Raw genomic sequence first — 27568 nt, 5'->3', positions numbered from 1 at the left:
TTAGTTTCAACTGAGGTAGATATTACTTGGCTACCAAATAAGCAGCCGATGATGAATGTTAATGCATGCGCTCTGTCACACCAGCAAGCTCACGTAGTTAGCACAGTCGTAGTTAGCCCCTTGGGTGAATGATGATGCTTGCAACTGCGGTTCAGTATTTACTCTGCTGGGTCAAATGGGGAATCCTCACTGTGACCTAGATAAGCTGTTTGGCTTAAAAGTCGTTAAAATGATTTATTATGTTTCCGTGTTAGGTACATTGTCCTGGCTTTTATTGCTCTAGCTTAGCATGATCATCCCTCCTCCTCTCAGTCCTGCAAGGAGACCCGCACTGTGAAATAACCTAGTTAGCTTGTGACTTGTATGGCATAGCAAATTCAATTCAACATGTTGTCTGTGTATTAAATTAATGTTTAGGCATGTTATTTCACATATGTTTGCTTTATAAACAACAACATAAACACAATCTTCCTCTGTCACTGAAGCAGATATAAGTCAAAGCAGTTTGCTGTTGTGTTGTGTGTTGTATACTGTGTCTGTCAGGGAACTGCAATTCGTACTGTATATACGTATACTATATTCCATGCTCATGCCAGTTAATAATGTCCATCCTCTTCTTGTCTTATAGGTGAGCCACGCAAGTTCGACCCAAACTTCAGAGGGCCTGTCCATAACAGGTACCACATATACTCAACATAACCACCCTTTACATCACAGATACGTCAAAGACATTTTGTCAGCACACACTGACAATTCACTTGAAAACTGGAAGCGGAAATCTCAAGATACCAGGAGTACTTTGTAAGAAAATCCTTTTTTTTTTTGTCATTTGTGTGAACTGACCCTTCAATTACTGGTCATTACCTTCCAAAATCGTATTCTTAGATGTGTATTGATTTCACCCATTATATAATCTTTTTGGCACACACCCCTGTCAGGGCGCTGATAGATCGATCACTTGTCATGTTAATAAAGATTGAGGCCAGGCGCTGGCAGCTCTCTCCACTCCACCACACAGATCAATGGCCATAAGTCAAGCTGGTGGCTGGATTTAGCCCAATGACACACATTATTAACCAGCCAGATGCACCAAAAACAGATGTAGTCCCCACTCCCCACATCACAGGGCCTATTACTGGGAGATAGTGAAATGTCTCCTGTTTGTCAATGAGCAGCGCAGAAGCACTGCAGTCTGTTATCTGCCTCAGGAGAGCTCCAGCTCTTTATACATCACAGCTATTTACCATTTGGTTTGATTTGATTTGAAATGCCTGTTTGAAAACACTGTTCAAAAGGCTGCAGCTGAATAAAATGATTGATTGAAACAAACTGAAACACATTCAAGGGTTTTAAACATATTCAAACACTGATTTTTGTTTATAGTCTTGAGGACCATACATGCATTTATAGATAAAAAATACAATTCAAAGGATGTCATATACATTTTATTATTAAAATTGGGGCAAATGACTAAAAAGATTACGAGAATATTTAAGTAAATATTTTTTTTTAAATGATGTGGACTACTATATTTAGAAACAGACAGTCTTTATGCTGGAAATTTGTATTTCATTTAACCATTTTAACCACCTTGATTTAGTAGAGTGAAGAGCAGAAGTTTGCAATAAAGCAAAATGCCTCAAGGGGCTCACCACAGGCATTTTTTGATGATTTAGTCATTTTTTTTGAGGTAACACAAGCTCTTATCTCTTTTATGTTCAGTGTCAGATTGGCAGGCTGCTGTGGAGGCATGTTTCAGTCCTCCTGCGTCTCTTTATCCCACCCTCTCCAGTCCATTTCACTGCTACAGCTGGGTGAAGGCACCAAGGATACTTTCATGTTTCTGTAGCTCAGAGGCTTTTTCTTAATGAGAACTGGGAGAGAACTGACTCTGTGGTCGTCTTGTTTTCATCCACGCTCGGTGCCTAAATGAAGTAACTGTATCTGTTATTAAGCAGTCCTCTCAAGGCCAAACAGAAGTGGACACAGCGCAGCATTTAATTCAAACTGGTTTCAGCTATAAACAATATAATACACAGAAGCAGTGTCAAAAATATACAATAGTATACTATAACTGCACTTTCACATTGTAATGTGATAATGCCTCCTATAGTGCTCTGTCAGAGGCAAGTTCATTATAATTGCACACTGACAATTTGACAAACAGATCAGTCAGGTGTTCTCTGTGTTCACAGTGTGTCAGCTAACCTTAAGGAGGCTTGTCAGGAAAGCTGCTCTTTGAGCTGATTTCCCTCTTGACTCTTGAGACCGTGAGAAAAACCCTTTGTGTGCAAATCTGGCCCTACAAATATCCCTTCCTGTTCATGTCTTGTTACAAAGCAGGGACAGTCTGGCAGATTCACACCACAATGGCACCCACGCTTATTCTGTGGCACTGCTGCCATCTGTGTCACCTTGGCTCCTGCTGAGGATCAGCCTTGCAAATATAACACTGCCACAAAAGTTTCTCATTGCACTGACAAAGCTTTCTGTGCTGATTTTTTTTTTTTTTATCTTCTTCTTTCGAAGCGATATTGGCTGCCAGCACAGTTCACAAACAGGGCAATGCTTTGGTACCTGTTTATGTGTGTAAGTGACAACTGAGGAGTTCTGAGGTTTGGGAGTGACGCCAGGACGGAGTCCAAATAGATTTTTGGAGGCTGCCTACAGTATATTTTGGATCTGCCCTCCAGTCCATGTGACCTGCTTTCCAGAGATAAGAGAACAGAACAATTGTTTTCACTCCCCTCACTTTGTCAGCATTCCTTGCCACACTCACCTTTGCATGGCTCGAAGGTGACTTTTATTAGCGCTGCGGTGTTGTGTTTGCACTTTGTCTTAATAATGCAGCCATCTATTTGAGGTAGATGTGAAACAAGACAGCAGCGCTCTCATTACAGGCGAGGAGTAGCAAGGTCTGCTTTGCGCTCCCACCCCTCAGATATTCTCCTCTAATTACCTGGGATGTGAGGCTGAGTGATAGCTAACTTATCTGCTATCTTGTATAGAGAGGGATTTGAAGACAAGGAATGCAGCCATTGCCATGGCAACCCCAGACAGCTCTTCCCCTTGCTCTTTTTGAATGAAATGAAATGGTACCGTACTCCCTTGTCTCCCTTTGCAAATAGTATGCACAAGAGCAACAGTATTGTTAGTCGTGCAGCACGTTGTCTGAACACTGCCGGTGTAAAAGTGTGCTAGCTGTCTTCATCATCATCAGGTGGAGCTGTGGCCACTTAGGCTGTCTTTGTTTCTCTGTTATCTCTGAAGAAATAATGGCTTTGGTCTCAAATAAATGGTTTTCTTCTTGATTTGTGTCCCAATTTTTCCCTTTTTTTCCACTATACAACCAGTCCAATCAGCTCTTTAAGTCTTTTGTCATCCAATCTTGTCTATTAAGAGTTTTCAGCTGGTGTTGTTGGACTATTTGCCTGAAGATACAGAGCTGATGCTGTATGGCTCCATTAGCCTCGGCACCAAACATGTTGCACATGTTATGGGTGAATAACACATTTTGAATTTGCTGGTATAAAGTGTTAATGTAATTCTGATAAGGGTGGAGATAGCGGAATCATCTTATTCTGAAATGAGAAGAGAGGAGCCTTAGTAGTCCTGCTGGGATAGGAAAAACTCCCAATCCTCTATATTGCTAAATCCAGGAAATCAATCTACTGTACCAGCGGCCTGTTAACATAGACTGCATTGTGAGCTTTACTGCAGTTATTAATGCAGGACCATGGAAATAAGTCTTAATTGCAGCTGTACTTGTAAACAGCCTGTGATAATTTGAAATGCAAGCTTAAGTTAAACAGCTGACCCTAATTCTAAGAGGCAATACTGAAAATACAGCTATGCTTGTTTATGAGAGTGCATTTAAAACAAATGTGTTTGCATCTTAATATAAATGTATTAGTGCTTGTATAAGCACTTTTTTATCCCTCTTAGTAAGGGTTGATCCTTCAGCTGAGCTGATACCCTCTGTGTGCATCAGTGCTCTTTTGACTGCCTGCTGCTTAATCACAAAATGATATTTAGAGGCTTGAAAGCAAAATGCATATGTGATGTCTGGATAAAACAACGGAACAATGCTGCATACAAAACAAGGACAATCCACTCTTCAAAGAACTACACAAAGAAAACACTGATACAGCTCTGCTTGACCTTGGCTTTGCTTCTTTGGATGAAAGAGGAGAAGGGTTGAAAGCTGAAGGAAATGAGGGTGTCAATTTAATTTGTGTAGCACATAGAGTTGAGAGGAGGGTACGCATTTCCCTTCTACACATGTCCATTTTGCACAGGGGATTGAACTTGGCTTTATTCAAGGCTGGGTTCACTGCTTATAGCCTGAATAGTTTTGAAAGAGGGCTAAGAAGGGGCTGGACTGACAGCTTCTCTCAGGGTGGAAAGGAGGGGAAGAAAGCTTGTTATGAGAGAGACAGTGAAGAGAAAGACTCAGAGAGAGAGAGAGAGAGGCTGCTTTAAACCAGCCGACTAAGACTGCTGTGGAGAGGCAATGTTCAAAAAGCTGTCTATGTGCCTGTGGGACAGAATCCTGGAGGGATTCAGAGTCTCATTAGAAAGTCAGAAGAGCTCCACTACAGTTTCTCTTAAAAAAACACACACAAAAAAACAGTATACATATGACACCTTGTCACGCTTGGTTGCAAGCCCAGCACCAAATATAGATCTCAGACTTACTTGCCATAGAGCAGCTGTGTCATGATTATCCACAATGAAATTGTGAAACATATAAAACACACACAATAGTTTTACTAATTCAATTGAGGGGAATTACCAGTTCTCCTTGCACATTATATTGATAAATGAGTTTGCTAAATTTTCAGTTTTGGACAAAGAGAAAAACCCCACAGCCAACATTATTAAATCACCTTGTTTTTCTCTTGTAATGTTCATCTTGCATCTGTTCTCTCATTTTTTTTCTTTTTCAGGAGCTGCACTGATGTGGTTTGTTGTGTTATCTTCGTCATTGTCATCCTCGGCTACATCGCTCTGGGAACCGTGGGTGAGTTTGACACATTCCTGCTGATCACACTAAGTTTCATAACCACAAACACACACACACACACACACACACACACACACAAACATGGACATAAACAACAAGGGTGATATGTTCTGGTCATGGTGTAGTCTGAAAGTGAGAATTGCTCATTCATCCTGTTTTGCCTGGTTGCACAATTCAGGATCTCTAGCAGAATTGAAAGAATGCACTCTACGTGTTAGTGTTTATCTGACAATCATTTAATGTAATGTTTATTTACCAAAACCCAAATGGACCTGTTCCTCTTCACAGAAAGTATGTTTTTTTGTGAGTTGGTTGGTCTGACTTCACACATAATTTCATTCCAGTTTATTCAACAAAATGGCTGATTGTTATAAGTGTGGGGGAGTTGAGAAATGCGGCTCCCCCAGAGAATGGGCTATTATTTTAATAAGTAGGAGTCTCACTACAGCATGCAGCTGCTAGGACTCACTCTAGTTGTATCACCCTATCAGCTCTCCTTTACTTCCTTTCTGGTCCGTTTCCCTTTTCTCCCTCTTTCCTTCTCTTTCTTCTCATCTTTCTCTCTCCCTTTTTTTAACGTATCTCATATAAAAACACATTTTGATTCATATCCAGCATGCCTGGCCGCACATCTCTTCTCTCCCTTTTACGCACATGCATGGCATACATCACAAACAAGCGAGAAATGATATCCCACTACTGTTATCAAAGTGCTGTCCCTTGCCAGCTTGTTGTCATTGGAGTCACATCTCAATCTGGGCAAGGGAAGGAGTTACATGTTTTTCCAATCATTTAAAAAGAGCAGAAGTCATGACAATGGATGTGACTTCAAATAGACACTGGCACATCTACATTCAGATGAAGAATTTGCTGTTCTTTCTGCATCATTTTTCAGTTTCATCAACCTCGTTGTGTCAAATACTGCTACGGTGCCTTTGTTGTGCTGTCTCACATTGAGCACATTCCTTCATTGACTGGCAAGGTGAACAACCTTAATACTGTGTTGTTCAGGTTGGGCAAACAAACGAAACACTAGAATTGCTTAGTAAATTGAACTTCAGGGTTACTGCTATTCCTATCTAGAGAAACAGAAGAGAACAAATTAAACTGGATTGATTTTGGTTTGTTTGTTTTTTTGTGCGTAGATGTTTCTTCTCAATTAATATGCATTCATGCAGTCCGCCAAATAAATTTCCCTTGTTGTCTTGTTAATTGTGTTGCTTATTTTTTTGTCCTTGGTTAGTGCTCAGAGAGACACACATGACTTTGGCCTGATGCGCTCACAGAATTCAGGAATTGTATTGATTTAACCAGGACCCTCTTTGACCCAGCTAAACCTAGGTAGTCATGCAATGTGTGTCCTTGGGTGGCCGATTATTTTCTCAGTAACTGGTTTGCACACTCCCAGACTGATAGCATGTGTCATTTAGGGCTACAGAGATCCTGTTCGGGCATGGCATTAACATGCATCTCAGATGGTCAGATAACCACTGGGAGAGAGAGAAAGAAAGAGATGATGATAAGGATGGGCTGAGTAAATCATTGCACTGCAGAAAGCTCTGGTGACCTAAAGTTTTAACCATTTGACAGAGTAAAATATTTTTATATGAAACTGTGCAGGGGCTACTAAGGCTGGTTAAGTAAGCTGACATATTTGCGTTCACACTGCTAAAAGATTGCGGTCACGTGCGGCCCCTACCCCCCTCTGAATGCAGTCTGAGTGATCTAGATGTGTCCTGGAATTGTCTTGGGTGCAATTGCCACATATGTTCCAAGAGCCATCTACTTGTGATTAGAGCAGACACATGTCAGTACCGGGCCTGAGCAGGACCAGAGAAGGTACATGACTTGTGTGGCTTCACATGTTGCTTCATGCAGTTGAAACAAACCAAAAAAAACTGACTATACTGTATGTTTTCAGCCTGGATCCATGGCGACCCCAGGAAGGTTGTCTATCCAACCGACAGCTACGGTCACTTCTGTGGCCAGAAGAACAACCCCAATGCGTAAGTGGAAAAATATCTGCTTCCTGAGTAATTGCACAGTGATTATAAGTAATTGTGTTCTTCTATTTGTCTCTTAGGTTCCCATTGTTATCTTTACACTTTGAAAAAGCTTTGACCACAATACATAGAGATGATTTGTGTTTAATTATGGCAAACTCACTGCAAAGTACAGTCTGTGTGTATGTGTGCGTGCATGTGCTGAAATGCCTGCTGATAAAACACTGCACAGTGGACTGATTTCTCACCGTTCTGAATCTGTCTAATCTCTGACTCCTCTCCTTGTCCTCATCCTCATTTGTCTCCACAGAAACAAAGCCATATTATTCTACTTCAACATGTTGAAATGTGCCAATCCTGCAGTTTTAATTAACCTTCAGTGCCCTACAACCCAGGTAAGAGACTGAATGAAGCCCCTTCTGGCAGTGCAGTTTCTAATGTTTTTCCTCCAACTGTATCTCCAGGCTTGATTATGCAAGATTGATGGGCTTTCTCATTAAGAGCATGTGTTACTCCCCCCCTCTCCCCCTCAGCTCTGTGTCTCCAAGTGCCCTGACAGATTTGCCACTCTCCTGGATGCGTGGAATACCAAAAGCTGGGACTATTACAAGCAATTCTGCAAACCGGGCATCGATGGTACCAGTAAGGTGAGAAGCTGAATTTAGACCTTTATCTTCTGTTGTGGAAACACTTGATAAAACCCATAAACACAAAGTAATCCATCACAGATTGTTTTAGCTTTATCTGCACCTTTATAATGACAAGCTAATTCGAATGTCCACTGAGAGACAGGCGGATGTGAGTTTGCATCCGCTGATGCACATCACAGGCCTGTTGTGTTGGCTGGCAGCAGTTTAGTGATGGTGAGTGACGTTGGTATGACAGTGTGTAACGATCAGAAAGTGAGCTGGTGTGTGGGAGCACCTAACAACTCAGTCATACAGTTTAAACTGAATCATCAATTCCCAGATCTTCACAAGTACAACAGTGTTGTATCAGACAGGATTCTGTCCAACTCTGTCTCATATTACTTACTCATCTTGCTCAAGAATATAGTGATAATAATGATACATTTTGATGAAGTAAGATTTTATTCTTCTCAAAACATGAATCACAACCATTTTTGTAAAACATGCTCGAGAATGAAAACTATAGTGTTAGGTCAACAGTTGGTAATAATACAATTGGTTGAGTCATCTTCTTTATTTCCCTTTCAGTCAGTCACAGAAATCATTCGAGATGAAGAATGCCCATCTATGATTGTGCCAAGCAGACCTTGTAAGAAACTCTGAAGCCCAGTCAACACAATGACACACAGTAGCTCATTATTTATTTGACAAGCCACTAAAAGGAACAAACTTTTTTTTCTTCTTCTTCTTCTTCTTTCAGTCCTCCAGCGGTGCTTCCCTGATTTCATAACAAGAAATGGACTTTTAACCGTAGCCAATCAGACCATCTTCAAGGATGGTGATAACAAGGAGAGGAGTGTCAGTGACCTCAAAGCTGCTGCCAAGTAAGTGCTGCTTCCCTCCGACGTGAACCTCCACCCTTGATGTTGAACCAGTTAAGTTGTACAAGTAGGAAAGTCACACACAGTGCATGACACTGAGAATTGGCTTTCCTGCTATGGTAAAATAACATGCATGATAATGTACAAAAATAAAGTGTTTTAAACTTTTATACTGTCAATAGGGCTGCCAACTCTGCACCCAAAGAGTTCTGGACAGATTTTACAGGGTAGGACAAGTGGGCATGTCATTCATGCCCAGGAATGTGTCCAACCACATTCAAAGTCATTTGCATGTGTATTGCATGACAACACAGCTTACCTACAGGAGTTAGAACTTCAAAAACACCTACAAGCCCATAACAACTGCTTTGAAAATCAGCGCTGTCGACATGTTAATGCACTGAGCAAAGGTTGGATAAGCAGAGAAATCATGTAGTAAACCCAGTGAGCTGATAATTTAAATATACACCATTCTGTGTTGTGTTCGCTGTGATCAGCTTTTGTTTGCTCTGAATGACCCGGAAATGTAATGTGCTTTAATGCTTTTCTTCTTGTAGCCGAGTAACCGCCGTGCAACAAGGAGTGGAAAGGTCTCAAAAATGATTTATTTCAGCTTTTTAATGTTCCATTTGCTGTAACCACGAGCTTCGTAGAGACTAACCCTCCCACCTCTGCTGTTTTTCATGAACAATCTGCTCCCGCATCTCTCCACCTGCAACGGTGGAGAAGAATTAGGGCAGATTAATAAAACGGCTTTTTATCTACCTGGTAACAACAGCCAGTATACTTGCTGAATTCCTCTGCACAGCCTTTGACAGATAAAGTAATGTAGTGCCCCCTGGTGGTCACTACATCAGCTACTGTAAACTTGATATGAATGCAAGTTTGCATAACAGTGCTGGATATGAGCCAAACTCCTGGACATGGACAGGGTTTCATTGACCTTTAGGCAGCTGAATTGGAGCTCCTCATCATAAGGTTGTTGTCAGAACTTTTTTTTTTACCGCTGTGTTTGTCCCACAGAAATGTCAGCCTGTCCTCTATGCCTCCTCTGTCTGTTACTATACAGATTTATCTGAGTCATAGGGCAGTGTCTCTGCAGTCAAACCTTGCTGTAACAATGTTCTGACTTTGTTACCTGTGTTGTAGATTCCCCTCTGTTGCTGTCAAGGCAAATTAAGCTTTTTATCTGAAAAAAGGAGCTGAACTTAAGCTATCCTGTGCCAACTAATGGTCACATTAACATTCAGTTTATTCCACACAAGTCCGTAGTTTGTGATGTAAAGGTCTATTTTTTTCTAATTTCTGTCACAAGATGTCTTTTAATTCATTGATAAAATTTGATTTGATTTTGTTTAATGCAGAGTTGTTTGTCTTGTCTAATTTCGCCTTTGCCCACCACCAAGGAAAGGTAAAGTTGAGACTCAAGGCTTAAAACTGCACCGTTTCCTGTAAACAGAAATAGATTCTATTAGGTTCTTGATGCTCATATCCATCACTAGATGCTCATCTGTATCGTGTTTAGTAACACTCTGCAATAGCATTCTCCACCTTACTAAAGGAGTTACTGCTCAATAACGCTTCAGCAACACTAAAATGCTGTTTTGTGTCTTGGATATGAAACTATTTTTTTCCAGACCCTCATAACCCAGTAAGTGGCTCACAGAGCTGAGATTATCAAAAGCATTTTGAAACTGTATTCATCTTTGTTTCGCAGTGAGAGCTTTAAAGATAAATCAAATGTCAAAATGTTTTTGAGCAACCCTTGTAAACTTTGAGAGTTAATAACACAAACCTGTCACAGTTCCTCTCTGTCATCTTATTAAATTCCTTTTCCATCATCCCCTTCTTCCCTCTCCCACCTTTTCCCATCTCACCTTGTTACTCTGTCACAGAGGTCTCGCCAGTCTGCTAAATGCCAAAGAGGTTGGCATGAAGATCTATGAGGATTATGCAAATTCCTGGATGTGGATCCTCACGTAAGAATGACTGTGGCTTCTGCTGATTTTCATGTTTTCCCTGCTCTTTATGGATTATGTGCTCCTCAGCAGGTGGAGAAAATTCCCTGACCCATCAGTGAAAGCGATGATTAAACTAATGAAAATGTTCACCCTGTAACTTTTATATGCAAATACTCCCTGCTGTCCTACCTGCTTGGCCCCAAACTGGTGGAAGTTACAACAGCAGGCAATTGAAATAACACCAGATAAACTGCTACTGTATTTACAGAACATCGTACTAAATAGGTTATGAAAGTCTACCTGAATTCATGGGAGCTCGCCTATTCATGGGACACTATATCTGAAATGTATATTAATTTCTCACAGTTTATGAGAAAATGCTGGTCACTTCCTGGTGTTTATGTGTTTGTATCTGTTTGTGTTGTTGCAGTAGTCTAGTGATAACCATGGTAGTCAGTCTGCTATTTATCCTGCTGCTGCGCTACACTGCTGGTGTGCTCCTGTGGCTCATTGTCTTTGGTGCCATCGCTGCTATTGGCTACGGTGAGTATGCATCATATAGACTTACCCACATTTGCCAGTGGCCATTACATACAGTACATAGCACTTGCCCACCTATTTTGCTGTGAGCAACCCTGTTGTCATGGGAAATAGTTGCAAATTTAGATTTCTCTTTTCTCTGTGTGTGTGTCTCAGGTATCTGGCACTGCTACTGGGAGTACAGTCTTCTGAGCGGGAAGCCAGGTTCTAACGTCACCATCTCTGATATCGGCTTTCATACGGACTTCAGCATTTACCTTAAGATCAGCGAGACGTGGCTCATCTTCAGTATGTGGTCATTCTTCACTGTACCTACTTCACACTTGTCTATTTTATTATGTGAGCTTCATGTTACACAACAGGTGTACGTTAAGTGGGGCTTGCACTGCCTCGCATCAGGGATTTAAATTATTTTTTTTACAAACTTGGGTAAAGGTGCTGACATTAAATGTTAAGATGCTGTTAGTTCACTGAACAAGATTTAACATTTGCTTTTTTTTATAGTGATCTCACTGTCGGTGATTGAGGCCATAATTGTGATTATACTGATATTTCTGAGGACAAGGCTGCGCATCGCTGTCGCATTGCTGAAAGAGGGAAGCAAGTAAGAATGTATAAAATTAGCTGACTCGTTGGAAAATAAATGTGTTTAACTCTTTTTTATGTATATGATATTTACTCTATATTCTTTCTAGGGCTATTGGCTACATCATGTCCACACTCTTCTTCCCTATCATCACCTTTTTTCTTCTGGCCATTTGCATCGCTTATTGGGCCTTTACAGCAATGTATCCTTTCAGCTGGGACACTAATGAACTGTTCTATGCTACTTCCATTAAGCAAGTGACAGTTTTAGTGTAGGGTTAAGTAAATGCATCATGAAGTAAGTGCTACAACTGTAGCAGATGAAGTTGTAGAAAATGGATTGTGTTTGGGGTATTGTTTTTTTTTAAAGAACAAAAGGTGGTGTTATCATGTCTAATGTTATACAACTCAGTGGGTTGCAAACTGTGAGGATGACTCAGACATTCGTGTTCTTCTGTGCTTCCATAAGTAGCAATTATTGTGAAATTTCCCTTTGTGTTACCCTTGACTATTCTACCCTCAGCTTCTTAGCATCGTCTGGTCATGCAGTCTATAAGGTCACACCTGCTGATGATAAATGCATGTACGAGAACCTCACTTGCAGTCCAAAGGTTAGCCTCACACACTCTTACACACTGAGGTTGACTGAAGAAATGCAGCACTTTGTCTGTCATCGATACACTTTGCTCTGTTTTGTTTTCAGGAAAATACCAGTGTCACTGATTCTCTGTGTTTACATCTGAGTAATTTCTCTGTCACTTCTTGCTCTGTTAAAGGTTTTTTTTTTCACATTCCACTGTAATCACTGAAAGCAAGTGTAATAGCCTCTTTATTGCCAACGTAAAATCTGGTGAGAACCATTAGCACCAATACAATTAACATTCTCAAATGTAAATAGAGTTTATATTAGTGGCTGACAGCTATGAAAGCCCATTCGACAGTATGTTAATTAAATGCCTGCATGGCCTCCCTGGCTTTGGCATAGTAATGTGAGCTTTTAAAAGGATTGATACGCTATGCGGTCACACAGTGTTAAATAAATGCAGGATTACCTCAGAGGCATACATTGAGAAATGTTTCATGCATGCTGAAGAGGAAAACCGAGAGCAGTAAAACGAGTGTTTTTCAAATCATAGCAAAACACTACTTGTCATAAATTAAATGTAGTAGAAATATTTTGAAGCTGATATTACACTACTGTCCATCCATCCACATTTAATCTGTCACTTTCTTTCAGACCTTCAGTCAAACCAACATCACCAAAGTGTGCCCTGGATCACAATGCCTGTTCGCCTTCTATGGTGGGGAGAGTGTGTACCACCGCTACATCCTAGTCCTCCATCTGTGTAACCTGTTTGTGGCCCTCTGGCTGATCAACTTTACCATTGCCTTGGGACAATGCACCCTGGCTGGGGCCTTCGCTTCCTACTACTGGGCCCTGAAGAAGCCAAATGACATCCCTGCCTGCCCTGTTTACTCCTCATTTAGCAGAGCTATATGGTAGGGAGCAGCATGGACAGGGGTGTTACATTATTTTACAATGTGTTAGATTTACTGTCAATTTTGGCCATATTTGTGTTATAAATATTTATTATACCCCTGAGTGAGAAGATAGGAACAGGCAAAAGTTATTTTGGTTCTTATTTAGAAGGGGTTTTCCCAACATTAGCATCAGATTAATCTATTAAGACGTTTACAGGGTTTTCTGTAGTTTGTGTCTATATTATTCCACTCCGTCTCGTGTCACAGTTATCACACAGGTTCCCTCGCCTTCGGTTCTCTGATCATTGCCGTGGTGCAGATGGTCCGAATTGTTCTCGAGTATCTGGATCACAAACTGAAAGGTAAGCTGCGAGACATCGATATTCCCACAATTCATTCATTATTTCAAGGGTGATGTTAATGATTTGTATTTCTCCAGGTTCCCAAAATGCCTGTGCTCGATACCTGCTCTGCTGCCTCAAATGCTGCTTCTGGTGCCTGGAAAACTTCCTCAAATTTATAAACAGAAATGCATACATTATGGTGAGCAATGCAGCATCTCTTTGGCAATAGTTTGGACTGATATATTGCAAGTATTTGTTTTTATTGGTTTGGCTCATACCTGTGTTTAATTACGCCCCTCTGCCTTTTTTCCCCAACAGATAGCAATATATGGGAAGAACTTCTGCAGCTCTTCCAAGGAAGCTTTCTTCCTCTTGATGAGGAATGTTATCCGGTAAGACCTTTGTTATTTTCCTGTGTCAGCACCACATATCAAGAGCCACAATACAGACCATATAATACTGAGACATACTGTACACTTTATTGTTTACATTTTGACAAGGCAATTCAAATGTTGTAATTTTACTCGAGTTAGTTAAACAAGATATTAGGTTCTAATGCAACTTGTATGCACAGACTTCCCTTTAGTCAGTGGCTCAATATATGATGGTGTCTTCTCCATGTCTCTGCGGTCTGTGTCTGTCCTCCATTCTTCTGTCACTCCATAGGGTGGCTGTCCTGGATAAAGTGACAGACTTTCTGCTCTTCTTGGGAAAACTGCTAATTACAGGGAGTGTTGGTGAGTTTCAAGTAGCTTGGATGTTGTGTATGAAGTGATATAAGAAGTGGAAGAGGCAGAAAAACTGCAGAGGAAACAGGATGAGAATAATAATTAATTATCATCTCATCTTATTAATAGATTGCATGTGTAATTCACATTCACGACTTGAAGTCACCTTAAAGAGCCTCTCTCAATAGTTTATCTATTGCCCTACCTAAGCACTTACAGCCACTTGCTACTTGTCTTTATGTTTCACTAATGTGTGATTTATGGATCTGAATGTAGTTATAATTATGTTCGCAAACCCCTCATTTCCTCCCTTTCAACAAATTATAGGCTCTCTGGAAACACCTGTGTAAAACTACCCAGCTCATTAGTCCAAAAATCCTGACATATATTGACGTATTCAGTTGGTGTTGCTGTATATCACAACATAAACCAACAATATGTCATAGGAAAGTTGCACCAGGCTGTATGGGCTGTATATAAAATTGTGTAGTTCTTGTATATATTCATTTGTAATTCTGACTTTTTTTTTTAGGTGTCCTTGCATTTTTCCTCTTCACACATAAAATACCAATTATTCAAGAAGAGGTTCCATCCCTAAACTACTACTGGGTGCCCCTTCTGGTGAGGAATTAAGATGTGGTTTAAGTATTACGTATTTGTGCCAGGATATACAACTGAGACTGAGTCAGGTTCCTTTAGCAAATTTGAGATATATTTGTATTCAGACTCGGCCTTGATCACTGTGCACACACAGGATTTTATCGAGCTTAGTTGTATTCAAAGTCTTTTTTCCAGCAGTTGAAAAGATTCCATTGATTTCCCCCTATTTTATCTCGCTGCCTTTTAAATAGATAGCTATGCTGATTGCATTTTTATTACCTAGAGAGAAAGATTAAAATGCAGTTGGATGTGAAATTAAAGAGAGAGAGAGAAGCAGTGAAGATACTGAAAATGTTATTGAAATGTCTTTAGTGACTGCTGTTTTCTCCTGAGCTTATTTTATGTCTTAACATTTGTCAAGCGTATACCAAAGTTTCATCTTTATTTGTGATTTTGCTAAGTTGTGGAACACCGCTATAATTACTCCAGTTTTTATGGTGTTGCAGAAGCTAATTAGTTTTGTGTATCATGACTCTATGATCTCATCATGATGCTGACAATACACTGTGTACTGACTGTAACCTGTTGATTCTTACAGACGGTGATAATAGGGTCGTACTTTGTTGCACATGGCTTCTTTAACGTCTATGCCATGTGTGTGGACACGCTGTTCCTGTGCTTTTGTAAGTATGCTGGGTTTTCAGCACTTCATTATGCAAGAAGTGAGAATACTCACTACTTACTAAGCATGGTTAAAAGTTGAATGTCACATACAGTAACCTGCCAGCAGCCGAATGTAACTCTTTCACTCTTCGAAGCTGGGTTAATCATAACTGTTACTGATTTCTACTCGTTCACTGTCTGCACTCTTTCATTCCTGCATGTCTGTGTGGATTTCTCTCTACTAAGCTTTTGCTTTTCTTTTCTTCTTCCTGGCTGTTCTGCTCTGTGCCACCTTCTATTCCTGCTTCCTCTTTCCTGTGCTGGGGCCTGGTCTCAGGTGAAGACCTAGAGAGGAATGATGGTTCTCCCTCCAGGCCCTACTACATGTCTCCTGGCCTGCACAAGATCCTGCGCAAAGCAGAGGAGGGTGCCAAATCAAGCGCTGCCTCCTGAGCGATGTGCAGCCATTATACTAAACCTCTGACTCTCTCACTTACTTCTCCATATCTACTCTATGTGTGGGAGTCTGGACATTTGAGAGCGAGTACTGTAGGGCTAAACATCAAAACTGGTTGCATCCCAGCTTGGGCTGGGATGATGTGGACATGAAAGGACATGCTTTTCTTTCGGTTCCTCACAGAAAAGGCACGGGGGATTAGAAAAAGACCTCTGTACACTTCCTCTCTTGAGCCAACTCAGATACTTGCATTTTTTCTGTCATGCTTTTTGTTCTTTTTTCTTTTCTGTATTTTCTGCTGACCTCTGCCTTACTGAGAGGATACTTGTCAACTCGCAGGACGGATGCACAGACTGAGATAAAAATGATAAAAGCATTTTACCCAAACAAACATGAGGACCTTAAAAATGTACAGATGCCACTGATGGACTATGGCATAAGGTATCACCATTCAAAAAAAACAAACAAAAAAAACATGGTGGTTTTCTGGGGCACCCTCTTGTCGCACTTTGGTCTTCTAGTGTAAAATCATGTTTTGTATGCACTTTCACATGTGGGAAAAGAACCATGTGATTTATTTCTTCTGCCTAGCATGATTATTTTGCAGGCTGTTGATGTTTACCATTGGTTTTAAAGATTGCTTTGATCCACTGTATTTATACTAACACAGACACACAAAGTCCAAAAATGGTGTTTATACTGCACTTGGCAAAACAGGTTACTCTTCTTTTACATCATTTAAAAAAAAAAAAGGTCACAATCATTTCAAAGTTTCCATTATGCTCATAGATGTACTGTAAACCAGACAGAGACTTTGTGGGAGGTCAAGACTTCAAAAAACATTTTATGGTTTTTGCTTAAAATTTGAACAGAACCTGACCGTTTTCAGGAAACTTCTGAATGCAGCCACTAGTTTATGTGCCTAGTTGTGGAAAAAAAAGAAAAGAAAATGTTCCTCTTATTCTGTGGTTTTAGACCTAACACCAGGAACTTTTGCGATACAGTTTATAAAAGGATGTCAAAGCCATTTTTGGTAAATTTTTTATTGGATGGTTCAGATGTAGTGCTGTTTTAATACTAAGTATACTACACACATCTGTCTGGAGGTTATTCTGTGTTCTTTTTGTATAGGAGAGTTTTTTTTATCAATGAAATCCAATAAAAATGTGAATCTTTTTTTGAATAAACATAAATGGTTGAAGTATTGTCCAGTGCATTTTCAAAGTACCTTCGGTGTTAATTTAACAGTTGAAGATGATCCGAAATATCAGGGTCTAACTATGATGTGCTAATGTGATTTTCCCCAACTGTGATTTTTTTAACTCATTACTGCTGCTGCTGCCTCCTAGTGTGGGACCTGGAGGTGAGCGACGGCACTCCTGAGCGGCCCTTTCACATGAACAAAAACTTGCGGAGGATCCTCAACAAGAAGAACGTCCCTGTTAAGAGACAAGGGAAAAAGTGAGAGGAGAAGGAAGACATTTACCAGACCACATGGCAATCAACATTTAACCAAATGAAAGTTAAGTGTACAAAAGTTGCACCAGTACACTATAATGGACAAACTCTAAGTAAGCAGATCTAATGAACTGATTCATTCACACTCAAAGCTAATTCCATGAGTCTAAAAGAGTATTTGTATTGCATTGGATAATACAAAGTCTTAGAGGTTTCTGTAAATATATATATTTTTTTAATGTTTAAATGAAATGTTGTTTAGAGCATAACTTTTACACATGGCTACAGTCATACTACACAACATGTTCCTTTTGGAATAATTGATTTCTTTATTGAGACTGTGGTAAACTCTTGTAGGTGACAGTTTTCACCACTTGGTGGTGCTGATCACTGCAAGTGACATTGTGTGTGTTTTTATTCATGCTGCATGCACTTGAACATTTTTTCCAAGGGATTGTTTTAATGTCAGCTCATCTGTGTATTATTAACACAGTTTCTGAGTTTCTGGCCACAGACTGTCTCACATTGAGAGAAATATTTAGCGCTTAATGTCCACTGTTTTCATATTTAAGTAAGTGTCAAGGACATAATGGCATAGCAGTTCATGCTGCTTCATTCTTAAGTGCCTTTTTTCTTAGAATTACTACATTGAGTGTATAATTACATGTTGCAGCTATATATTTTACATTTGAAGATATTTTTCAGAGGGTTTTTTTTTTCATCACAACATCACATAAACTGAAAACAGGGTTTGTTCTTGGAAGTGTGTCCAACAGCAAAAAAAACACAGAACCTATACCTGTTACACATGAGCAGTTTATTTGCTTTTTTACCTGCTGACTCAGAGCATGAAACCAATAATTATAACTGTCACGATGTGTATAATGTGGTGATTGGCTGCTCTTAAAGTGATACTCCCCATAAATGTGTCTTGATAGTTTCAGAGAGTTACCTCATGTATGTTTGAGAGGTGGCTGTTAAATCTGATTTCATTTACTGGTCAGCTGGAATCAGTGTCCCTTACACTTCTCCAGCACTAGTAAGTTTTCAAAATGATCACAAACCGTCCTCAGTAGCTTCTTTTCTTTATGGTCTGAATGTTTTGACCACTATTTGTCCAAAATCTGGATAAATATGAGTCTGCTATTTATCACTTTACTTACTCGTATGTGTCAGATGACAGCAACAACCTGCAAACAAATTTTATGGGTGACCTTATTGAGCCAAAATGGGACTGGTCCTACATAGCATTATAGTTATTAGCGTCTTAGTCAAACGGAATATATTTCATTGATAATTTGTTTTGTTTTGTTTTTTTATTTTACAAGCTCAGATGAAGGATCAGCAAATGAGCTTCTGCATTTGTTTGACACAGTTGATGTGAAGTCCAGTATTAGTTCAAATGCAGTTAAATGCATTTGGGTGTTTCATGTAATATTCTATTATTTGATGCAGCTGAAGCTGATCTTGTTTATTTTTTGTTTCATCTTCTCTCAGTGTATTTCTTTGCGCAGCGTGTGTGGCTGTTCTCACGGTGACACAGCTCTCAGCAGATTTACACACTGCGTCCTTGTATTCTGCAGTCGTTATGCATCGCTCTGTGTGATACTGACCTTTAGATCTTTCAGAGGCGGCCCGTGTTTGTGAGTCTTTGTGTGGTGTTTGTCAGACCTGAGAAGCTGCCCTCATGGTGCCTCAGAGTGACAGCACTGCTAGACTTACACACCTTCTGCCCCCGTTTCAGCTGAACACGCCAGGGCACGTACGACATTAACCATTCAATAAAAGCAAAACAACTCTCCTTGTGCATCTGAAAGGAGACAAACGATGCATGTAGTGCTCACTGTGGCATATTCAACATACAGCATGTTATTCTTTTTTTATATATATGGTGAAAAATGTACTTATTCTCCCAGATTTTGTATCTTTGTGTGCATGCAGCTCAGGTTTAGTTTCATTCCCATGAGGGTAAATACCTAAGATCTGATAAGTGAAGTAAAAACTGTGTTTTTATATGCTTCCCCCTCCCTCCCATGTCTGGAAATTAGATTCTTTTGGTCAACCACAGTCAACAAGTACACACAAGTTAAACCTCTCTCTCTGTTAGAATGGGCGCCAGTTTTCTTACTGTAAAAGTCATAGTGAACATGCAGTCCTCTGAGCTGTTGATCGACAGAAACATGAGCTCCTCTCACCGTTCTTTATTTATTCTGTCTCATTTGTGCAGACAGCCATCAGTATGAATGCCTCTGTCATATATCTATTTATACAGTAAAAGATGCATGTATTTTTTTTAACATAATATATCGTCTGTCTATATTTGTCATAATATAGATGTGATTTGTTACTTGTTACTTTTTATGAATAAATTGTTTTTCTACTGCACAGACCTTTGTTATAGCACTACTTTTTTCTCTCCAAAATTGTATATTTGCATGTTAAGATACAAACACTGCATCAAGTCAGCTGTTTCTGAGTCCTCGCTGTGTCATGTTATGTTTTCAGTCATTCACACATTTCCCAGGTTTGTGAAATTAGACATTTATTTTCAAAACAGACTTCACATACAATAAATAAATTAAATTGCAATATTCAAACACTGCTATACAAACAATTTCAAGTTCATCTTCAGAAGGAGTTGACGTTCGGGGTGTGGTGGCTTTCACTTAGAGTAGCACGGTCAAACTGTGTCACCAACAACACAAACAAATAGAAATCTATAATGTCATATGTCACAATCCTATGAGGTACACTGACATTTTTTCCATTGCCACATTATACAGTACATTTAGGACTGTAAATTATACTCATCCATGATAATGTTCAGCAGTCGATGAAGGTTTTCTCAAAGAATATAAACGTGTGATGAACTACTGGAGGTTCAAGAAAAGAAAGGGTTTCAGGGTTCACTGAAAATTGAATTATATTTACCAAGGAGACCTGAATAATGCGGCAGCTAATAACGAACGATCGCTGGTGAAGTCTGAGGTGTGTGTGTGTGTGTGTGTGTGTGTTAGCTGCTCAGGCGTGAGACACAGGCAGGGAGGTCATGGCGTGGGCTGGCAGCAGCGGTTGAAACATGGATGGAGGGGGGTGTACTGCGGGCACACACAGAGCACCAGTCATTACAATGATTCACGCGTTAACTAAGAAGTGACATTTTTATTTCAGCAATTCAACATCTATTTTCTATCAGTTAATTGAATGTAGCGTATTCAACAAAAATGGTTAACTGAGACAACAACAGTAACGTTTTCCAGCCATCTTTAAGCTTCGTTTGTTTTAGGTAAATTATCTGAAAAATAGTAATATAGTTTTCTTTCAGCAATATGAAAATCAATCTCTATCAGCATGGCCCATTGTGTTTACAAAAATAAATGACCATTTTCCAGTGGAGGGCACGCAGTAGTTGTTATGACTAGCTCGTAAAAGCTTTTACATTTCCTCTCATATTTCCTCCTGGTGACTGGTCAGACTTCTACCAAAAAGTTTTTTGTTTTTGTTTTTGTTTTTTTCATCAATCATTTTCAAAGATGTGGTGTTAAATATAACATCAAATCATCAGCGTATAAACTAATCAGATATTTTCCTTGGTTCAGTTGCTAACACATACAAAGGAGGCAATGATAACCTCTCCTAGTGTCTGTTTGTTGTTGTGGCTTCAGAAAATGTTACCTATAGATAAACCTGTGCAGCTGCTGATGTATGAATCGACTTCATCGTAAATAAACAGCTCTAATCTTAAATAGATTCAGAAGGCCCACCCTAGGTTGTCGAACAACCATTAGTGTCAAGTCATTTTTTGTTGTTGTATTTTTCTTCTTGCCTTACCAAATTGCCCTTGAGATAATAATTAAACGTGTAAAATTTAAGGTATCCTCCGTGAAAAAATCAATATGACCCGTGCTTTTTTGTTAATTTCTCCCGGTATATTCTATACGGCATGTGGGTTTTGTACAATTTTCATTTAAAAAAGAAACAATAAATAATAACTTATTTTCTTCTTTTTGTGGTAACGGCAAAGTCTTTAAAACAGTCTTGTCACACAAGATCATCACAGTTTGACAAGTAAGGAGAAATCAATCAGAATCGTTCAGATAATAATTCATAAAAAGTCTGGTTCTCACTGTCTATGAAGGAGTGTAGTGCAGAGAGCATTGACCCCTCCGGGCCTCCGTAGGCTGTGTACTGCAGCTCCTCGGGGGTCGGGGTGGGCTGGGACATGCGACTGGGCTGCAGTGAGGTCATCGGGGTGCTGGAGGTGTGGTTTGGGCTCACGTGCTTCTTGTGGCGAGCTCTGCAGTTCTGGAACCAGACCTGAGTTGACGGGACAAAGAGCGTTTGTAGGGCAGCTTTTTAACGCAACATGGCATGAAAGAAACACACACTGTCAGAAGGTAGTAGTTAATAATAATTAATATTGCAGGTTGTAAATTGTACAGGCCTCTATCTCTCTGCCAAAACAAACTCTCTCTTTATCAATTTGTCATTGTGTTACAGCTGAGGAGTCGTTTTTCCTCTGGTGAGTAAAACCAGTCTTTAGCTATGAACATGTGCGTATGATGCAGTGTTCCCATGCAGTGGCTTAGCAACTTAACAAAATCTTTCCCAGTAGCAAGGGTGACACATCTGCCCTGCTGTGTATTTGTGTGCCCAAGTGTAATTTCCAACCTATGGATGTACTGTACCACTGTTACAACACTGTTGTTGCAGAAAACTGTGGTTAAAGCCTCATGACCACAACTGTAAAGCTGTGTGACTGTGTGAACCATAACAATTAGTCTACTCACAACCCTTTGTGGCTTTCAGCACACCTGTATCACATTTTTACGCTTACATAAACACATCATCTCTCTTTGATAGAAAATGCATGTTTTTTGTTCGTTTTTTATCTTATGAATATTTATATAAAATCATGTGACTGTCTCTCTGTGTCCTGGATCTCTGGTGTATAGTACTTAGGGATACTTTACATTTTATTTCTACAGAGGAAAATACTGTACTTTTTCCATTACATTTACACATCAGCTGTAGTCACTGCATACTTTATAATTTACATACAATGAAAAACATATTATGATCTGCTTATAAATAGAATACCAGATAAGTTAAACTGGCCTTACGTTGGCCTTTTTAACACGATAACATCAATAATCACAACTCACTATCATAATGTTCTATGTATATTATGGATGATTCAGAAGAAGACAAGAGTTGGTTAGCCACATGCAAATTTTAAACATAGCAGGTACATAATACACATAGTGGTTTAGGACTCAACAGCAGCATCATGCACTGTACTGTATATCCCACCCTCCGTCCCCCCTCACTGACCTGTATGACTCTTCGACTGAGGCCCGTCTGCTCTGCCAGTTTCTGCAGAGTCTGGGCATCTGGGTTGTTGTCCTGAGCGAACTGGGCCTGCATCACCTGCAAAAAGCCAATGTAAAAGAATATCAGGTCAGCATCTGCAGGCTGACTCTGTTGTCCTCTGAGAAGTCCAATTTATTCATCTGCAAACATGTTTTTGATTGTGAAATGGGAATACACTAATTTCAGAAGGAGTTCTTTTGTGATAAATCAAAAAATAAAGGCTAATTTAGGTTGTAGATGTTTCTAAATGTTGGTTTCAAATGACTCCAAATGTCAATGTCCCTTGAGTGCATATTGCTGTTCTGTCAGTTGTGTCTGTACATTTGTAAGTTAAAAACATTTTAAAAGTGAAGGCCAGTGTTTTCAGGCAGGTTTATCTTTTAAATTGCATTTTTAGGTCATGAATTAAATTGTAATGTGTGTTAAGCCAGATTCAGATATACCACTCTTTTGTTTAAATATGAGAAAACTCACACCTTGTTTTACTGCTGATTTAGTTTAAGTTAGAATTAAATATTGTTTGTTTTCTCCCTCAACAGTTCACAATAGAAATCACAGTGATTTAATATCTGTGCTTTTTTTTTTTTTTTTTTTTGACAGTCTCTGAGTATCGTGTGGAGATGGTTGTTAACCTGCAGCTGGTCGGCAGTGAAGCTGGTCCGAGCTCTCTTGGAGGGTTTTGGCTGGTTAATCTCCTGCTCGGTGGGCACAGCCCCCTCCATGTTCACACTGTTTCCTGTAACAAAGAGCAATATTATTGGTTATAATAGCACACAGAAGCAGAACAGGTTTGCAGAATTGCAGACTTAAAAGACCAAACAAAAACAAAAAAAACAGAATAAAACCAAGCCAATAAAAAGAAGGGAATATAACTCTTTTTTTTCTTATTCTTTAATTTCCCATGCATGCTTCTCAGGATATGCTTCATATAAGATCAGATCTAATTTCCACAGCCCTAACAATTTATTATCAATTTAAAAAAGGAGAAACTTTACATTTATTTGCACAGTTTGTATATGTTCGCAACAATTTCAATCAAGCCACTTTCTTTCTTCTTTTTTTTTTTTTTTTTTTTTACATATAAATGTAACAAAATCTTTTATCTGTTATATTCAGACACTGTGTAAGTGTCCGGGCCGGCTCACCTTTCTCCACGGCCCGCTTGAGGTTATCGAGCATGCAGTCGTAGTGGACTCTGCAGAGCACCTTCTCCTCCACCAGGGCGAACTCCTCCCCGGTGGACAGCTGCCTCTTGCAGGAGAAGCAGGCGAAGCAGGCCAGGTGGTAGACGTTGCCCTTGGCCCGGCGCACCCAGTCTGTGGAGTGGATGTTTCTGCCGCAGCACGCGCACCAGGTGCCGTATCTTCTGCAGGTGAAGGTCATGGTGAGCAGCACATCAGACACCCACATGATGGTTGATTGATGCCTGAGGGCATTGGCATGCTTTAACGCTTGAGAGGGACGTCTTTTCTACACGTGAAAGGGCGATACCATTTTGGAAAAATAACACACTGTCTTTAATTTTGATTTCTTTAGACCAGAAAATTAAATTAAAATAAAATAGCCTAAAATAAAATAGTTTGTGGGGGGGGTGACGGGGTCAATTTACTAACTCCCTGACAGCCTGCAGATACTTTCACTCTCAGGTCTCCAATCCAGTGATCCTATATCACCAAAAGCTTCCATAAATGTCAATCAATCAATCGATCTTCCTTCTTATATGATGATGGAATAATGACAAGGCGACTAAATGCTTTTTTTTTTGTAGTTGTTTTACGCAAAACTGCTGTAGCTCAATCTGATTGATTAATTGGCCATAACTGAAAATAACTAATGAAAAAGTTCAACTTTACAAAAGCAGCCACTGTTGTTATTATTATTGGTCTGTTGTTATTATTATCATCATCATTATTATCATCATTATTATCAATTTTACGACAGAACATGTCATTATTAAGCGGTTCATGTGGTGGTTATAGGTTTAATTTCTGCAACAATTTCGTTTGAGTTGCTTTGATTTTCGTTAGATCAGCACTAGCGGAGATCGACGCACGTACCGAAAATAATCCAGTTTGCAGAAAACTTCTTTGTCTTTGATGTAACAGCTCGTGTGGCTGCCAAGGGAGGTCTGGCACACGCTGCATGACAGACAGCGCACATGCCAGCACAAGTCGTTAACCTAAAGCAAAGATAAAGGATATAAGTCAGCGAGTTTGCAGGTCTGTTGAACATCTACCTGCGCTTAAATACCAACCTCGAGGCTTCAAACCACAGAAATCCAAAACGCATGCGAGAACATAAAAACACCATCCAACGTGAAATGAAAGTCAATCCTCGCGAGAATTAAAAAAAAAAAAAAAAAAACTTTGTTTACCTTTAATAAATATTTATCCACAATTTCCTCACTGCAGCTCGCGCACACGGTTCTGCCCAGCAGAGGTGCAGATGCCATCGCCTGCAGCGACGACGCCTCTTCATCCAAAACTTCCACCGACGCGCCCTGAGGGGATCGGACCTGCGGTTAGTAAATTACACACACACGGAACGCCTGCAGGTAAAGGCGAACAGCACGGCACTGGATAATAAGTCTGAACCCGATCCACTTGTCACTGCCAAGGATGGAGCGCTAACAAAACAAAAAATAAATAAAAATAGGTTTGCGTACTTCTCCAGCTCAAACTCACTTGTTTTCGTGTTTTTTCTATAGATAAAGTGACACAATGTCAATTCATAGAGTTAGCAGCCATTATTATTTCATAATAATAATTCTAAAAAGAAGATGTAAAAGTTTTTTTTATTGCACATTGCCCAAAAAGTTTTATTATAAGCCAACCAAAGAGAAAAGATAACTTAAAGAGCAACCTCCTGACTCAAAGTCTTTTAGAAGCTGATTTAAAATAAAATATGTGATTATGATTAAATTAAATGCTGAAATTCACAAATGTTCTATTATCCAATAAAAAACCTAAATGGCCTCTTGTTACTTTATATAATGATAATAATAATAATAAAAGTTTGAGCTACAATATTTCATTCCTACCATGGTGTCTCTCCTGTCCTCAGTGCATTTGCCTAGCAGCTCTTCCTCTCCTTTGCAATCCTCACACATGACGAGAAGTTGCGGCGGGAGGACCACGTCGCTCTGTCAGACTTTTGCCGCAGCTGCCTTAAATGGCCCCCGCTCCTTCCCCCATAAATATCATTGCCTTTCACTGTTCACCATGACAACGCCGACCGATTACCACAATGACATTTAAGAAAGAAAAAAAAGAGGGAGGATAGTCATTACTTACAAAAACAGACAACACTCCAACTTAATACTTATCCTATGCGCATTATGTTCTTGAGATCTGCCCATTTGTGATGCAGCCGCTGCGCTCTCTGCGTGCTTGCGCGCGCGCTGTTGCAGTTGCGACTGCCAAACACGCCACTTTCAGGTGTCAATCAAAAAGCCAGCGCGATGTCTCGAGGAAAAGGGCACTGATTTATTTAATAACAGCAATTAAAAGACTGAAGTTCGCCACAAACGTCTACCCGGAGTAACCAAAAGGTGAAGAGGTCTCATTAACTACTTGAGTTTTAATTGCAGAATACAGGGAGGGGTAATTTCCTTCGGCATTTCTTCAAATTGTGAAAATACTGTGGAAGGCCGGCTCTAATGACACTCTGATTTAATTGGCTGAAGCAATTTCATCCTAATATTTAATCTGCGATCCGGTCCCCATGCTTCTGACTCACACCAAAGAAACAAAACCTATAACGCCCCATGTCAACCCCCCCACTCACCTCATGGTTGGACAACACAGACTCGTTCTGGTTGTCGTTAACAACGCAGCACTCTACTTTGACTTCACTTTTCCAGCGCATGTCTGCGTCCAGGCTGCAGGAGGAGAAGAAAGCGCTTTCTCCAGTTTCAAAGTAAAAAAAAGTCTCCTCCAGGATTCCTCTGTGCGTCAGTCAGTCCATGTGTGTGTGTGTGTGTGTGTGTGTGTGTGTGTGTGTGTGTGTGTGTGTGTGTGTGTGTGTGTGTGTGTGTGTGTGTGTGTGTGTGTTGTGTCTGTAGCGGGCGGATCATAATTCATTTTTTTCCTGCATGTCCTCTGTTGGCCGCGCCTCCCGCGTGAGCTTCTTGTGTGGTTTTATGTGAGCTATGAGGGGAGAAAGAGGAAAAGTCTGTCACTCACTGTCATACTCTTGTTATTATAAATGCACCTTTGATGTGAAATGTGTCAACACACACCTCCTGCAATGGCACTGATGCATGTTGCATTTTCATTTAGACCTAATGTCCAGTGATGAAGAAATGTACTTTTAGCCTGTTGTACTTAATTAGCCCCAAAATATTAACTTCACTGGATTAATCATTCCTAGCTCTTTGTCATTTACAGGCATAGCCTACTTTACACTTACACTGTTCTTCATTGAGGGCAATGTTGCTTATCTCACCTTTAAACACAAAACCTGATTATCTAATAAAATATGATTTGTAAGGTCTTTTTTTTTTTTTTTAGATTAATCTTTAACACCATATAAGACTGAATTGCAAGATAATACACAGGCATTATTGATATAATTATACTATTGATATAAGACTCTGAACTGCCTCATTATGAATAGAAGTGATTTTAGTTTAGAAGAATTTTGCTGCAAATACCACTGGACTTTCACTTTAGTATAATTTTGAATGCAGGGCTGAAAGGTGTTCGTCATCAGAATTGAAAGTATCTGAGTCAAATTTAGATATTTATTCAATTTGATGAATGGTTCCCATGCCTACTTGCTTTGTCCAATTTATGTGATTTTCTCTTCTTGTTTCGACCTTACTGATTATTTTTTAG

The 27568-nt window shown here is 39.8% G+C and overlaps 2 protein-coding genes across 5 annotated transcripts in view; one reads left to right on the top strand and one right to left on the bottom strand.

Moving 5' to 3' along the window:
• The window catches only part of slc44a5b (solute carrier family 44 member 5b), a 33063-nt gene extending 13321 nt beyond the window's left edge, over positions 1–19742 (top strand). Inside the window, exons 2-22 of one of the 2 annotated variants that reach the window (XM_085774117.1) lie at positions 629–677; positions 4950–5023; positions 6948–7032; positions 7340–7424; positions 7563–7676; positions 8247–8307; positions 8419–8542; positions 10435–10518; positions 10931–11043; positions 11197–11328; positions 11545–11644; positions 11736–11828; positions 12149–12236; positions 12863–13125; positions 13375–13469; positions 13547–13650; positions 13770–13843; positions 14118–14188; positions 14712–14800; positions 15378–15462; positions 17249–19742. In XM_085774117.1, the coding sequence (XP_085630243.1) occupies positions 629–677; positions 4950–5023; positions 6948–7032; positions 7340–7424; positions 7563–7676; positions 8247–8307; positions 8419–8542; positions 10435–10518; positions 10931–11043; positions 11197–11328; positions 11545–11644; positions 11736–11828; positions 12149–12236; positions 12863–13125; positions 13375–13469; positions 13547–13650; positions 13770–13843; positions 14118–14188; positions 14712–14800; positions 15378–15462; positions 17249–17364 (2099 nt within the window). In that variant the 3' untranslated portion in view covers positions 17365–19742. Of the gene's footprint in view, positions 1–628; positions 678–4949; positions 5024–6947; positions 7033–7339; positions 7425–7562; positions 7677–8246; positions 8308–8418; positions 8543–10434; positions 10519–10930; positions 11044–11196; positions 11329–11544; positions 11645–11735; positions 11829–12148; positions 12237–12862; positions 13126–13374; positions 13470–13546; positions 13651–13769; positions 13844–14117; positions 14189–14711; positions 14801–15377; positions 15463–15779; positions 17105–17248 lie in introns of those variants that run through there. The other variant, XM_085774118.1, reaches the window with a different exon arrangement.
• Positions 19743–19885: 143 nt separating this feature from the next.
• Positions 19886–26719, bottom strand: LOC146988598 (LIM/homeobox protein Lhx8). 3 transcript variants are annotated; one of them, XM_085774120.1, is made up of 8 exons: positions 26517–26719; positions 25105–25230; positions 24788–24909; positions 23876–24096; positions 23363–23466; positions 22692–22787; positions 21485–21674; positions 19886–20455 (listed from the first exon to the last, which is right to left on the bottom strand). In XM_085774120.1, exons 1-8 carry the CDS (start codon positions 26595–26597, stop codon positions 20379–20381), a joined length of 1017 nt encoding a protein of 338 aa, XP_085630246.1. In that variant the 5' UTR covers positions 26598–26719; the 3' UTR covers positions 19886–20378. The 3 variants fall into 3 exon arrangements, with proteins under 3 accessions (XP_085630246.1, XP_085630247.1, XP_085630248.1); XM_085774121.1 differs by having other exon boundaries at positions 23876–24093; positions 26517–26652; XM_085774122.1 differs by lacking the exon at positions 26517–26719 and adding an exon at positions 25771–25927 and having other exon boundaries at positions 20208–20455.
• Between the last annotated feature and the right edge of the window lie 849 nt (positions 26720–27568).

Source organism: Trachurus japonicus, chromosome 4 (assembly GCF_045865225.1).
Source record: "Trachurus japonicus isolate A0001 chromosome 4, Traja_1.0".
Taxonomy (NCBI): Eukaryota; Metazoa; Chordata; class Actinopteri; order Carangiformes; family Carangidae; genus Trachurus; species Trachurus japonicus.
This window is presented reverse-complemented; position numbering and strand designations above follow the sequence as displayed.

Coding starts and splice junctions, on each gene's coding strand:
- LOC146988598 (XM_085774120.1), bottom strand. CDS start 26,597: ATGCGCTGGAAAAGTGAAGTCAAAGTAGAGTGCTGCGTTGTTAACGAC. Junction 24,097..24,787: donor TGCAAACTGGATTATTTTCG/GTACGTGCGTCG, acceptor CTTCACCTGCAG/AAGATACGGCACCTGGTGCG. Junction 22,788..23,362: donor TCACTGCCGACCAGCTGCAG/GTTAACAACCAT, acceptor GGCTTTTTGCAG/GTGATGCAGGCCCAGTTCGC.